This window comes from Leptonotus elevatus, chromosome 8 (assembly GCF_054856555.1).
Source record: "Leptonotus elevatus isolate MCC_2025b chromosome 8, RoL_Lele_1.0, whole genome shotgun sequence".
Lineage (NCBI taxonomy): Eukaryota > Metazoa > Chordata > Actinopteri > Syngnathiformes > Syngnathidae > Leptonotus > Leptonotus elevatus.
Genome location: NC_141246.1, coordinates 19,483,766 through 19,499,685, shown reverse-complemented (window position 1 = coordinate 19,499,685; position 15,920 = coordinate 19,483,766). Strand labels below are relative to the sequence as shown.

The following is a 15,920-nucleotide window of genomic DNA, read 5'->3' as shown; positions in this document are numbered from 1 at the left end:
TAATCGTAATTAATCGCATGACTTCACTGTTAACTCACGATTAATCACAAATTTTATATCTGTTCAAAATGTACAATATTTTTTTCTCTCTAGGTCTTCATACTCTTGTTAACAAAAGAAAAAAAAAAAAAAGTTAAACTAATAGAAATATTTAAAATGATTTTTTGGACGTCTATAGCCGTCAATGGCAGTGAATGAGTTAATTATTTGAAAAAAAAAAAAACCTCTTTTCACGACCTTCCATACTGATGGGTCGACTGAGGACCGATAAATTACGACGTCCGATTCATTAAAAAATAAAAGAAAAAGAAAAAGACACCCACATTGTGTGATATGGACTTGTCAGTCTTCACCAACACATTTCAATTTGTCCCAAAACACAGCAGCACAAGGAGTGTGAGGTCAATCTGATCCAATAAAGCCCAAAAAGGTAAAAAATACAAAAGGGAAAGAAGAGCTGAAGCTGGTCACCAGTTGGTCAGGTGCGCCATCTTTCAATGGAGCATCCTTGGCACTAATGCAGCCATTTATTCAGAGGGGAAAGGAAAAGACACCGAGTGGGAAACAAACATTGGATGTCAAGCTACAAAAAATAGCTTTCGGATGGAAATATTCCATGGACTCTCATTCGATCGGTCAAGTTAATGCAGTGCGCCATTACACAAACAAACCTAGTTTATTCATTAGTGCTTGATCAATGTGTGGTGCTTTTATTATTTAATCCACCCTACTTGTTCTCTTTTGAGTCATGTGACTGACTTCGGGGGAGAGGCCAAGTACACCCTGGATTGGACCCCAGCCAATCACAAGGCTCATATGGAGACACAACCACTCCCACTATATTGACAAGTTCAAGTTTTAATTCATTTAACCTAGCACGCAAGCTTAAGAAATGTTGCTACCCAGGGGAAAAAAACCTCAAGCATGGAAGGAGTCCACACAAACACACACTGCCAGACAGACATGCTGCTAACCAACAGGACACAATGTGCCTACTATTTCATTTGTTAAAAACAAAAAAGAGAAAACACATCTTTAATTAACACTTTAAACCCACCTGAGTTTTTGTTATTGGAGCACGGCTAGATATTAATGAGCTTAATGGAAAGTGCAGTTTAATTAGTTTACTCAGCAAAATTAACAAAGTCAGTCAAATTAAAATTAAAAGATTTAAAAGGAAAGTGTTTTTTTTTTTTTCACATACATAGTCATCATTCAGCACCGCTTACATGTCCAAAAGGGAGAAGGAAGAAGTAAATAACTTATCGAGTCCAACAACTTTACAAAAAAACCAACAACAAACACAAACTTACAAATAAACAGCTGCACTTATACGTGCATAGATGTGTCAACAGTTTTATGCATTTAGTTGATAAGCAAACATTTTTACAGATATATAAATGAGCACAAAGGCTTACACATACATTTTTAATTGCACTCTATTTTCTACATTTCTGCTGACTTATACCCAATTTAAATATTGTTCTACTTTGTTTTCATACATCCTTTTAAACACAACCAGTGATTCAGGTTCATTCCAAAATCGTTGCACTAATTTTCACCAAAGATTGTAACACACCTCTTGTTTTGAATTTTTTAGAGACACTTATACCCCTCAAATCATAGTCACTGTCTCTGATTTCAAACAGTTTCTGAAAGTAGGTTGTTGTGTAACTTGTACATGATTTGAGCAATTTTAAACTCAACTAGATCATAAAATGTCATTGTGTTTAATTTGATAAATAGTGAATTTGTTGGTTCTGTATATTTTGATCAGTTAATAATTCTTATTGCTCTTTTTTGTCATTTGAAAAGAGTGTAAGTGTTTGTTTTGTAAGCATTTCCCCATATTTCCACACAATAACTGCATCAATAAGTGCGTTTGTGTGGCTCGACACATTACGCAACTGCTTTCGAAGTCAACTTGGACCGGAGTGGCAGACCGGGTGATGTGCGGATGCGAATGTGCGGACTCCCCTGCGATGTGAACTGTGCCGCTTGTATTGTGTTTTCAGTCGCCTCATACAATAGCGATATGTAACATTGCATCACTTTTCCTCAAAAACATGTCAGTCAAGGAGCATGCAGGTTGCTACAGAGTGGATGCACTCTATTGGAAGACAAAGCTAGCTGCTATTCATTTGAAGGGACTGACGAGGCACGGCTTAACCACAGGCGTCGTCATTTTACATGAAATTGCAAATATGGTTAAGTATTGTTGTAAAACATAAGACACTATACGTTTACTGTATTTCTATGGTTGGCATTGCACAATAACCCGGAAATGGATTTCTCGCACGTGTGTGCTATGCTTATGTGCTTATGATGCATCAGGTGCTTTTCCCTTGCCCTTGGCAGAGGTCATCATTATTACATGCAGGTAAAGATGGCAAAGGGATAGTTCTCAGCACAAAACAAGGTCAATTGTTTGACTAGTATTGTAATTTACATTTTTTGTGTATTGTCAGGCGATTAAAAAATTTATCGAATTAATTACATTATTTGTAATTCATTAATTTAATTAATTGATGTTAATATCATATCAGCTAAAGGTCCCCAAACAAATTGAATTCGGACAATTCTTTTTTTTACACAAGGTGCAAATCACTGCGTTCTTGGTAACAGTCCCGTCTTTGTTCTTATTATCAAGAAACTTGTCATTCAAAGGTCCAAGTAAGCTCGCGCCTGTTGTCACCTTGCTTTTGACTCGTGGCGCAGGTAGGAAGTGACGTGCCACTGGAGCCTACGGGTTAGTCAATGGGCCAAATTTCCAATGCTTGCGCAGATTTCACTTCACGTTCATGGAACCTGACTAAATGAATCCACAGGCGTCATTAGCTAGCTTCCGTAAGGCAAGGGTCATTGTTGAGTTGGCCAAAAGGGCAGACCAACTGCCCTATTGGTATTGAAATTAGAAAAGCCAAATGGTAGAGCTGTGTTTGGATGCTAATCCAAAACTAACTCACACACTTGGAGACAGTTATTGCCTCATTTGCAAATAAATGGTGAGAGCCCTTTGGGTATTCTGATAAGCCAAATGGCTTGGCTGTGGGACGTCCAGCGTTAATTGTGTTAATTTTCATAACACGTTAATTTACAGCATCATTTAATTAACGTGTTAAATTGACAGCCCCAATTTTTTTTTTTAAATTATCTGTATGCACCAACTGCGCTGAAAACTGATTTTCCTGAGTCCTTATGTTTCTCTTTCAAACAAAGCACTTGAAAACACATACTTTAATCCAGTTTATATATTTGCAAATTTCCAAGAATTGCATTAACAAAGGCTAAATTCCCCTAGCGACACCTTAAGGCAGGCACGCACACACACACACACACAATGCTGGGTGTAAATGCGCCAAACTCATTTATGTATCTCTTCAAGATTTCTGGCAGATAAGATGGAAGGTGTGTGAAAGGCGGGAATCTGAGATGGGCCTGCAACACCACCTGGGACTTTGCTCTCCTTCATCAAATGTGACATTGTTGGGGAAATCACCTCCACATGCTTCAAACTAAAGCAAACAAATACACACAAACATTTCGGCTTACAGCGCTCTCGTGTCGATTCAGAGATTTGTTTCTAAAATAATTGCTGCAAACATGTTTAAAGACTAAGAGCAATGTAGTAGTGAATTGGTGACATGCGTTCAATATTTGTTTTGGGCATGGCTGCCGCTAAACGAAGCCCAGTGAAACGCTTGGGCTTTCTATCATACTTACATGTTTGTTTCTGTTACTGGGTCTGTCGTAGTTGTATGTTGATGAAATTTTGACTTTTGAGTAGACCAAATATGAAAAAAACTTTCCATCGCACAGTGACTGCCACGAGTCACGACTGAAATGATGAATTAATATGCACTGCTTAACACATGAAAGAAATTGTAACTCCAAGAAAGTCACACCATGAGGGTGAAATGCGGGCCAGACAACCGGCAAGTGTGGCCTGTGCTCACAGCCCGGCACCATGCAGTCCCGTTCGCATGTGCCAGAGAATGGCCGAAGCGGCAGATTGGCTGCTGGCAGGGCCGTTCTCTTCACAGATGAGAGCAGGTTCACACTGAGCACATTTGACAGACGAGGGAAATCCAGAGGGACGCTGTGGAGAACATTCTGCGACCAGCATCATCCATGTGACATTTCAGGGAGTGCATACAGGCAACATGGAGCCCATACACGCCCCACGGACAAATTACACACTGTAATCAAAGATTTTAAACTGGACTGCTCCAATCATTAAATTAAGATATGTTATGTTTTCTTTACTTTTTTTGCAGTTTACTGTCATTACACAAACTCCAATTCCAATGAAGTTTGGACATTGCGCAAAATGTAGATAATAAAGATATTTTTGATTTTTTTTCTAAATCAATATTAAAATCCCCTTTCCATCTAACAACACTCAATACGCGTTTGGGCACTGAGGACACTAATTGTTGTACAGCTTTAGTTGCTCAACAGTCTGGTATCTCCATTATTACATCTAGAGCTTCATAATATGCCAGGCTTTTTCAATGGGAGACATGTCTGGACTGCTGGCAGGCCAGTTTCATACTTGCACTCTTTTACTATGAAGCCACACTGTTGTAGCATGAGCAGTAGGTGGCTTAGCATTATCTTGCTGAAATAAGCAAGGACATCCAAAAATATGTTACCTCGGTGGAAGAATAGGTTGCTCCAAAACCTATGTGTACCTTTCAGCATTAATAATTCCTCCTTTGAGAGCTCAGTATTATTCATCCAGCAGCCTTTCCGAGTCAACATCATCGCTCTCGCTTTTTTTTTGGGGGGGGGGGGGTACATGCGTGTTTGTGCTCTTTAATTCACATGAAACCTGTTATAAATCCCAGACCCTTCATCTTAACCGGATACTTCAGAGTCCCGCCAGAGTCATGAAGTTGTCAGGAGACCAGAAAAAGGATCAAATGAAAGAAAAATTAGACAAAGTGAAATCCAACATCAACCAGACACCACCTTCCACCCACTCAGTTACAAAACCAGAATATTTCCCCATCCCCAGATAGATTCCAACAGAGTAAGAAGACCTCAAGAAACCAGAGGAAAGACTAAAGGAAGGAAGGAAGATGAAGCAGAGTGAGATCAACAAACACCAACCTCCACTGATTCAGCGACCAGTAGGAGAAACTAATTATTTTTGTGTTTCCGTAGATGCTGGTGTTGTGGATCTGGCATGCATGAGTACTAGGGGTGTGCCAAAAAATTGATTCTCATAAGAATCGCGATTCTCATTTAGTGCGATTCAGAATCGACTTTAAATGTCCCAAAATCGATTTTATTTAAATTATTTTATACGGCCTTCCCTTTTTTTTTATGCGTGCCTTTATTGGGAGCGCTGTTCATGTTGTACCTCATTTGGCCACTTGGGGGCAGTGTGGTTACACGCGGTCTGACACACTGTTAAGTTGTAGCCACATTAGAGAGTAGAAGACAAAAAGTCACAATCAATTTATTCCAATAAAAGTAGTTTTTTTGCAGCGTGGAGCCGTTCTTTTGAGTGATAAAAGTGCCGCGAGTAGCGCGCTAATTAGCATTAGCGAGTCAAACTGGAGTACATCATTACGATTCCTTGAACATCTATAGATTGAAGCAAAAATCAGTCAATCAAATCATTTTGAATCAAAAATCGTTCCTAATCGAATCTGAATCGAATCGCACACCATAAAATCGGAATGGAATGGAATCGTGAGACATTCAAAGATTCCCACCCCTAATGAATACCTCCACCAGAGAGAGGAGCCGTAGATCTCAGCTCGACAAGGCAAGCACAGCCCCCCCAGCCACGGCAGCACCTGCCGCCGCAGGGGACACCGGCCGGAGAGCCACCCCAGAAGCCCGGAGAGCCGCCGGTTATTTTTTAGTATATGCGTAATTGTTTTTTATACTGCACCATGAAAGTACTTCAGAAGAACACATTTGGAACATGAATGTCTGTCCTGTTACTCATTTTCATTTTTACTGCTTACCTAATCTTATGCTCACTCTAAAACTGAATGTCATGACCACATATTTGAAACCTGTACTTACTGTGTAACATCAATGCCGTTTTTTTCCCCCAACATACAAAGAATGAAAGGAATTGTAAAAAAATAAATACAATTTTTAATCAATTTGACACTGGTTGTCCGCCAAAGACTTTCAACCCCATCAACAATCTATGCGAGTCTGTAAAGGATCAACGGCGCACAAAGTGTGCACGGTTATCAAAGTAAGAAATAGAGAGTGTGGCTTTTTTTTAATTTTTTTATTCTCCAACATGATACACATTAGTGAAGCATAACACAAAGAACCATAAGTCAGCAGCACCCAGAGACAAACAAACATCATTTAGATGTTGACTTCAATAATCTGCTGACAATCTGACTCGGGCTACATTGTTTATATACTTATGAAAAGCAGACCTAATGTGTTTCATTACGATCACTCAATATGAGATGTGGGGATGAGGGACAAGTTAATATTGTGGAAGCTGCACAGCCGAGGTAGTCCTCAGGTAGACATTCTAACAACGGAGAGCACAACATTCAGTTTTGTTGTAATACATATCCTTCCCATGTCTTATCGGAGGTGTCACAATAACACTACCAATCCGCATAACTAATTAACATCAGTCCAACAGCCCATTAATCCTTTGTGCTCTCGTTATAAAACACACCGATGAAATAAATAAATGTTATTTCCACATGCATCAAAAGACCTGCGAGAAACAAAGATGGTGGCCAATTCCCTTTTGGTTCAGATACATGCCTCTAAATATTGTCTCAGTAGTTGATGAAGTCACAATAACACTAGCAGTCAGCTCTGCTAATTAACATTCAACCAGACTGTACAAAAAAAAACCATAATCCTGTGTGCTTTTTTTTTCTCGAAACATGCAGTACACATCCATAAATGTGTTTCTATATGCATAAAAAGACGGTGGCAATTGTGCATCTAATTAGGGCCCGAACACCGACCGCAGCGTAATTGAAGACATTGTTCTTTTCACCTGTTAGTCTGCAGAATCAATCACAGCCAAAATGTGAAGGAAAACTCATCAAACTTTGCACACGAGTCTGGCAAAGAATTTGTTATTTTAAATTTGTAATTCATAATAACAAAAAAAAGACTCTGTAGCGCCCCCTACAGAGATTTAAAGGAGCCCTATCTCGGTACGTTTGACCAAGGGCTATGAGAATTGGAAAGTATGTGTAGCAACCTGAGACATACAAAAAAGTAAGCCTTAAGCTTAAAATCAAAAACGTACGGAAAGTAAGCTTTTTGTTTTTTATTTCCAATTTTAGCATATTTTTGCACATTTACAGGGGTCATTCTTTTGCACCTTTGTCTTCGAAGTGTCATCCTAATTCAAACTCCGTCTGTCCCATCCCAAGACCTGGGACATATATGAGATATAGAAATACTAAGGGCAGGGCATCAAATTTTGCATTTCATATTTTTTTCTTCACTAAAGCGGAAATGATTAATGCTCCCCTGCAGAAGAGCTAAAAAAAACATCTATATGGCAATATTTTGTTATACATTTATAGTGCCACCTGGTGTTGACACAAAATGTCCTCTTTTTAAGGGATACTTGACTCATTGAGTCATTTTCAGCAATAAAAAGTGAATATTTTGTCCAGAGTTAATTTGATAACTTCATTATTTTTCATGTACAATTAATACCTTTAAAAACACATTTATCCCACATGCTGTTGACTGAAGATGACATCACCTGTGCTGAGGAGGTAACGACTAACAACCAATCACGCCTCACCTGTTTTCTGGGTTTGGCCCTGCAAAACTGAACCATGATTGGGTGTTACCTACTTCCTCATCACAGGTGATGTCATCTTCAGTTGACATCAAGCGGGAAAGGTATTAATTGTACATGAAAAATTATGAAGTTATCAAATTCATTCTGGACAAAATATTAACTTTTTACTGCTGAAAATGCCTTCATGGGTCAAGTATCCCTTTGACCTCCAAGAGATTTCAAAGATATAGAAAGTTAAGTTACGTGAAATAAGAGTGAAAGGTATGGTGATTCCTTGCTAGCAGTGAATAAAAGACTTGCTATTTTTCAAGTTATGCTCGTGCTCAGAAATATTTTGCATATGCACAGCTGCAGATATTGTGTATGAGGGGATTCATTCCCATGGGTTTGTGTCTGAAAAAGGTATTTGATTTGTATAGTCCTTACTCACTGAAGAGCTTCACAGGCCCACAGTTGTCAGATTGGCGACATCCCATAATCCAAATCCCAAAATAAAAAAAATAAAATAAAAAAGGAAACCTTGAGAAAGGACCACAAAAAAATGAAATCATCCACAGAATACCTTTGATCAGAGTATATCAAAATTAACTGATTTATGGATGGAAATTTCCATCTTTTAGCGAATGCATGTGTTGACAACACAGTTCATCTTGTGTTCTTTGAGAAATGAACCACACAACTAAACGGGGACGCTAATATCTGAAACTCTCTGGTTTGGATGAATTTGAATTTGCGGCAATAAATGCTGTGCTTTCACAACAATGGCAAGCACAAACAGCATTAGCAAGACAACATTAAAGTCAAATAAATAAAACTTGTATTATCTCCATTGCATCTCATTCAACAATACAAACAGAACTCACACGGAACCGTTTTACATCTTGATGCAAAGAAAACGACATCATTCTCGTTTTTTCTCCTGTTTTCTTGGTGACTTCAACTCGTGTATCTCTAATCTCTCAAATGGCTCAACCCGCAACGCGAGGCAACATCATCTCTTTTTTTTATTTTTAATTCATGTACTGTAAACCTCTATGTCTGTACACAACTACGGATTACAAGAAAGGGGCAGGACTAGATAAATTAAATGCTTCTCACTGCCCCTTCTCATACGTACATATTTGGGTATAAGATGGTCAATATTGTTTATTTTTATTTGATCTTTTTTGTTCAATTTTTATCTAACTTTAAATTTTATTGGTAAATTTATTTCTGTTAGTATAGTATTGTGAGTATCAGATGAATAAAACAAAACTGGGGGGAGCGGGGGCTGTGGGCCGGTGGGGTGCCTGGCGGGCCTGCCGTGCCCCGTCCTGCTGCGTTGGGTTGGGGGCACGGGCCGTGTTGGGGGGGGGGGCTCCTGGGTTTGCTCTCCGGGCGGTGGCCCCTGCGGTGCCCGGGGGTTGTCCCTTGGCGCTGCCGTGGCCTGGGTGGCCCTGGGGGGTTGTGCTTGCTCTGTCCTGGCCGGGGTCAACGGCTCCCCTCTTTGGTGGAGGTTTTCATGCATGCCACCACACCAGCATCTATCGAGATTCAGGCGAGGTCTGCTTTATCCTCTGGTCGTTGAATCGGTGGAAGCTGATGTCTGTGGATCTCGCTCTGCTTAGTCTGTCCTTCCTTCCTTTCCTCGGTCTCTCCTTTGGTCTCTTGAGGTCTCCCTAATTTGTTGGAATTTAAATGTTTCTGGGGTTGGTGAAAGACTCTGGTGGGTGGTGGGTGGTCTGTGCTGGATTTTGCTTTCCTTTATTTTCTCTGGTCCTTCCTCGGGTCTCCTGACGGCCTCGCGACTCTGGCTGGATTCTGGGGTATTCGGTTTAAGTGAACGGTATGGGATTTTTGATAGGTTTTGGGTGAACCGATGAGTACACACTCACACGCACATACTCACCCACATACAAAATATTTAAAAAAAAAAAAATTAAAAAGAGAGAGCAATGATGATGACATGTCAAATCGGTAAAATTACCGAATGAACGATACTGAGCTCTCTCAAAAAAAAAAGGAGCGAGATTCCACTCGGTAGCAGCTCGGACAGAGAAAGCAGTTTGACCAAAATTTTGTTGCAATATCGTTGTACCTCAAGATTATTTTGTCAGTTTGTGACTTTTACATTTCTGTCTGTTAAAAACGCATGTTGAATATCCAATATCTAACTTGAACAGCATGTATAAATGAATGTATGTTTGTGCTGTTATTTTTTTTATTTTAGTTGTTGAATTTATCATGACATTTGCACCGGTATTAAAACCTAACATTGTAATTATGACGGAGGTGTTAATCAAGTTCATTATCTGTCGTCCTGTCACGACCATCGACAGCTTGAGGAAATGAGCTGAGCCATTGAGAGATGATGAAGAAGGAGGTATTATGTGACATTGGCCCATTGATTAGGGATGAATATCCACCCTCTGCTCCTATGCTGATAAGGCCACCACAGAGATGCCTTTGACGGAATGTTGGTGTGCATGTGTGTGTTGCCGTATTGACTTATTGATGAACGAAGCCAGCCGTCTCCATCTTACATCTGCACCCTATCACAGGGCTGTCTACAGACAGAGATAAGAGTGCCACAGCTCAAAAAAGTTGAGTCATTTTGGATGAAAGATGTCCATACACTGCTGCAATATGTGTGACACACAGTATAGGTGAAGAAAGTGTAAGCAGTCTACCTGAAAGTGAGGTGCTTGACTTTGAACTGGGTCTCTATCACGCCTGTTGTCCTCAGCCGAACGCGCAGAACGTCCATCTCTGTGGGGACGTACGCCGGAGACGAGATGCGGCTCATATTTTCAAAGAAACTAAAAAAAACAACGGAGAGGAAAGTGTCACAAAAGGTCAGAAACTGAGGAGATTTGCAAAAAAAAAAAAAAAAAGCTAAAATAATAACCTGCAGGCAAACTTGAGATCAAAGTGAAAACAGAGAATAAATAGCAAGAGTGTGTTTGTGTCTACATATTAAAAGGCCATTACTAGATTCAGCAGCAGGTGGATTGTGCAGTGATAAGATTGAAGCCCCAGGGGGCGCAGTGGCTCATCGTAATGAATATTCACAAATTTCACACGGTGGTTTACCATCATAATATTCCGAGACAAACTTTCAAACAGATCCGCTAGTAAGACAAATCAGCACAACCGAGTGTGCCGTGCGCCTGCGGAAGCGCCATCCTGATGTAAACACATACACAAGAATGCAAAATCTAAAAGTAGCTAAGCCGACTGTGACATTCTCAACTCGTCATCCCGAATCAGTTTCTTGGACAGCAAGATGCATCCTGCTGCTCAGTAAACACAACACATCACTGCTTGGAAGATGCTGCACAGCACAAACGGAACAACACGTGTTGTTGCCGATTTTGTTTCTCTGAGATTAAGATTTTGTCTTGTCTGTTGTCAAGTAATCTTATAAACAAAGTTTTGCCGCTAAATTAACTTGTTAACTGAATTCAAAATCCTTCTGCTGAGCTTTATAAAAGCACTAAATGGACCTGGTCAAATTCAAAACGGCGCAAATAATGTATAAAGCAAGAAATGGCCAGTATATAATATCACGGGAATGTTCAGAGACAGAGAGGGTGGGTATAATCTAAGGGGGGATTTAAATTTTAAGAAGCAAAAGGTTCGAACAACAATGAGAAGGTGTGGTGTGACTTTGTGAAACAATTTGGAGATTAATATAAAAAAAAGTAGAAATATAAATGTGTTTAAAAAGAAGTATAAGAAGGTATTGCTAGATAGTACAGAGAAGAGGAAATGTGTTAGACAGGACTGAGATGTTAGTATAAACAAAGCTGAGAATAATTATATACAAACTTTTGTATTTATACGAGTGATTATGTATTTTGTAGTATGTTTGTGTTATTCATTTATAAGAATATAATTGGTATATGTTAATGTTTTTTTCACGTGGACTTATAACAGTTGGGGTTGTATTTGTATAGGCTATAAATTGTAAAAGGGTAGGAGAAAAAAAAAGTTGATACTTCTTCCTACCCTTTTTCCGAACATGTGCACGTGCTTTGTTTTTTTTAAAATTCAATTTCATTTTTAAATATATATATATGTGTGTATATATATATATATATATATATATATAGTGTGTGTGTGTATGTATATATATATATATATATATATATATATATATAGTGTGTGTATATATATATATATATATATATATATATATATATATATATATATATATATAGTGTGTGTGTATATATATATATATATATATATATATATATATATATATATATATAGTGTGTGTATATATATATACATATATTGTGTGTGTGTATATATATACATACATACATATTGTATATATATACACAAACACAGTCGCACGCACGCACACACGTTTTCACTTGTGGTCCCCAAGATCTGCAAAAACAGAAGTAAGTAGAACTTACAGTTTAATGGAATCCCCTCATATTTTTTTCAATCATTTATTTCATTCATTTGTAAAAGAAAAAAAGACAATATAAAACAATATTCTTCATCGTTGAATGAAAAGGAGCAGAAAGAAGACAAGTCCAATTGTATCTGCCCCGTGTCTCCGCCGGAGATCATTTACAAGGTAAAGTAATTTAAAAAAACACATAAACAACAACATTAAAATAAAATAATGATACATAAAATAAAATAAAATTGTGACTGCTCGTCTCAGTCACATCCGTACTCTGTTTACAATATGATTTCTGAGATTTTTAACAAAAATGACAATGGCATAACGTTCAAACTTAATCTCGTTCATATTTCTTTAACAAGATAGATTTAGTCATTCTTTTAAATGTACAAACCCAATTTCACAAAAGTTGGGACACGATACAAATTGTGAATAAAAACTGAATGCAATTATGTGAAAGTGCCAAATTTCATTATTTTATTCTGAATAGAACATAGATGACAGGTCATAAGTTTAAACTGAGAAAATTCATAATTTTAAGGGAAAAATATGTTGATTGTAAATTTCATGGTGCCAAAAAAATTCAAAAAAGTTGGGACAGGTAGCAATAAGAAGCTGTAAAAGTCAATTGCACATAAAAAAAAAAACTGCTGGAAGACCAGTTACCACTAATGAGGTCTATTGGCAACTTGATTGGAGTATATAAAGAGCTTCTCGGAGTGGCAGTGTCGCTCAGAAGCGAAGATGGTAGAGAATCAACAATTCCTCCAATGTTGCGCAGAAAGATTGTGGAGAAATCAGTCACATTCAAAAACATTGGACTGCCTTTGCTTTTAAAAACTATCACTGAGAATATCATCATATATATTTACCATGCAATAAATCATTTAATCAATCATTCTTAATTTAATACATAATGCATAACAAAAACATAAAATACCTCATGCAGCAAGCTCTGGTAAAAACACAATCATGCATTCGGATTGACTAAGATCATCTCTGTAACTGCATACATCAAGATAGTCAACATATTGAAACCTGAAAAGTGCAAACATGCAGCATTCATTTGAGTTTGTGTCAATGATTAACCATGTTAAATATTTATGACCATTTTTATTACGTTATAATATTTTCGAAAATTTGATTTCGATTAATTTGAAACGTTTACCACCGACCTCAAAATTCACGACTCTGTCAGCAACTGGTACAGGTTGTTGGGGTGGATCACGTCTCTCTATTACCGCTTCCGATTGTGATGTCAATAAGGGATGGAGGCCGTAAAGTTTTGGAGTTTTCGTTTGGGCACCGAAACTTCCAGCGATGGAATAATTTGTTGTTCTTGACTGGAGTTCTTTCACGTGTTTTTTGCTCTTTGCGTGACTTTCAAGAGCTTTGAAACCTCTCGCACCATCGTCAACGGTATCACGGCACCAAATGCAAAGCGCTTTCCCGGCACGATCGATCTTCCGAATAAAGTCACTGAACAAATTCGTCACAGTCTTCTTTCCAACATTTGTAGATATATCCTTCTCTAACCGGTCCCGTCGAAACTTGTTTTTTACGATCTTGTCCATTTCCTTAACTCGCGGAGCATCTTTGCGTTCGATCACGGACATTTCTTTAAACACCCGGCAAAAACGTCTGAGAAATGAACAATGGCATACGCCTATGCCTTTATAACAAGCGCGTTTATTGGTCAACAAACAATGGCATACGCCTATGCCTTTATAACAAGCGCTCTTATTGGTCAACACGGAGACTTCCGCCAATCGCAAGATCGGTTTCATTTCAGTTGCGGAAACACTAAAACGGAATGCTGTAGAGAGACGAAATCGGATTTTTTTTTTTTGGGGGGAGATAAAAAAAGCGGAATTCCGCGAATTAGCGGAAAAATCACATGCCTGGGTATGGGATTTTTTAATAGGTTTTTGGTGAACTAACGAATACACACACACTCACACGCACGCACGCACATACTCATACAAAATAATAATAATAATAATAATTTTAAAAAAAAGAGCAATGATGATGACATTACCGAATGAACAATACTGAGCTCTTTAAAAAAAAAAAAAAGAAAAAAAAAAAAGGAACGCTTACTGTAAGGGAAATCACAGAAAGGGCTCAGCAAGACTTCCAGAAAACATTGTGGGTCAACACAATCCACCGTGCCAGCCTCCGTTGCTAGATGAAACTCGACAGTACAAAGAAGAAGCCTTTTCTAAAGCAGACCAAGAAGCGCAGTTGTTTCTCTGGGCCAGGGGTCATTTCAAATGGAGTGTGGCAAAGTGGAAATCTATTTTGTGGTCAGACGAATCACGATTCGAAGTTCTTTGTGGAAAACTGGGGCGCTATATCATACTGACTAAAGAGGACAAGGACAACCCAAGTTGTTATCAGCACTCAGTTTATAAGCCTGCATCTGTGATTGTATAGGGTTGCATGAGTGCGTGTGGCATGGGCAGCTTCCACATCTGGAAAGGCATCGTCAATGCAGAAAGGTATATTCAGATTGGAGAACAACATATGCTCCCATCCAGGCATCATCACTTTCAGAGAAGATCTTGCATTTCTCAACACGATAATGCCAGACCACATGCAGCACCAATTACAACATCATGGCTGCGTAGGAAAATAATCCGGGTACTGACCTCCTTTCACTTCTAGAGCACATTTGGCGCATCATAAAGAGGAAGGTGCAACAAAGAAAGCCCAAGACAGTTGAACAGTTAGAGAGACGCGTGTTAGACAAGAATGGGACAGCATTCTTATTTCTAAACTTGAGAAACTTGTCTCCTTGATCCCCAGATGTTTGCAGACTGTTGTAAGAAGACAAGGGGATGCCTCACCGTGGTGAAAATGGCCTTGTCCCAACTTTTTTTTTTAGAATTGTTGACACCATGGAATTTAAAATCAACATAGTTTTCCTTTAAAATGATTTTCTCAGTTTAAACTTTTGACCTGTTCTCTATGTTCTATTCTGAATAAAATATGAAAATTCGGCACTTCCACATAATTGCATTCAGTTTTTTTTCACAATTTGTATAGTGTCCCAACTTTTTGGGAATTGGGTTTTTAATTTTTTAATTGGATTCTTCGATTTCCTTATTAAGATTGTTCCATAAACTGATTCCTTTTAATGAAACAACACTCCATTAGGTTTGTCCAAAATCTTGTTTTTTTTATAGATCTGTGTTCCCTTCGACTTGTACTTGCTTTCTCTTTTTTTTCCCAAATATCTTTTGAATATTCAATGGCAACGTTTTGTTATCCACTTTTAACATAATTTGCAGAATGCTGTAATCTACCAATTCATAACATTTTAACTGAAGAAATAATGGATTTGTTGGATCTCTAAAAGGCTTTCTAGTGATTATTCTTATTGACTGAGTATATGTTTTATAGGCGTTTCCCCAAACCTCAATACAGTAGGTCAGATATGGATCAATCATGGTGTTGTATAAAATGAACAGTGCTTTATTTTCCAGTGAATCCTTTACTTTGTGTAACAGAGATATTGTTTTTGCTATTTTTATCTTTAAGTACTGTATATGTGATTTCCAACTCAAATTTTCATCCAAAATAACACCCCAAAATTTGGTTTCTCTTACACTATTGATTTCAATACCATTTATATTGATTGAAGCGTCAGCGTATTACCATCTGTTACTGAATACCATAAAGTTTTTTTTTCTCCAGATTTAAAGATAACTTGACACGGTCCAAAAGACCGACACTCTC

The 15,920-nt window shown here is 38.2% G+C and overlaps 1 protein-coding gene across 1 annotated transcript in view; it reads right to left on the bottom strand.

Moving 5' to 3' along the window:
• Positions 1 to 15,920, bottom strand: part of gnav1 (guanine nucleotide binding protein (G protein) alpha v1) — a 38,974-nt gene that overhangs the window by 9,496 nt on the left and 13,558 nt on the right. The window contains exon 5 of the mRNA XM_086082596.1: positions 10,444 to 10,572. Within this exon, the coding sequence (XP_085938722.1) occupies positions 10,444 to 10,572 (129 nt within the window). The remainder of the gene's footprint in view (positions 1 to 10,443; positions 10,573 to 15,920) is intronic.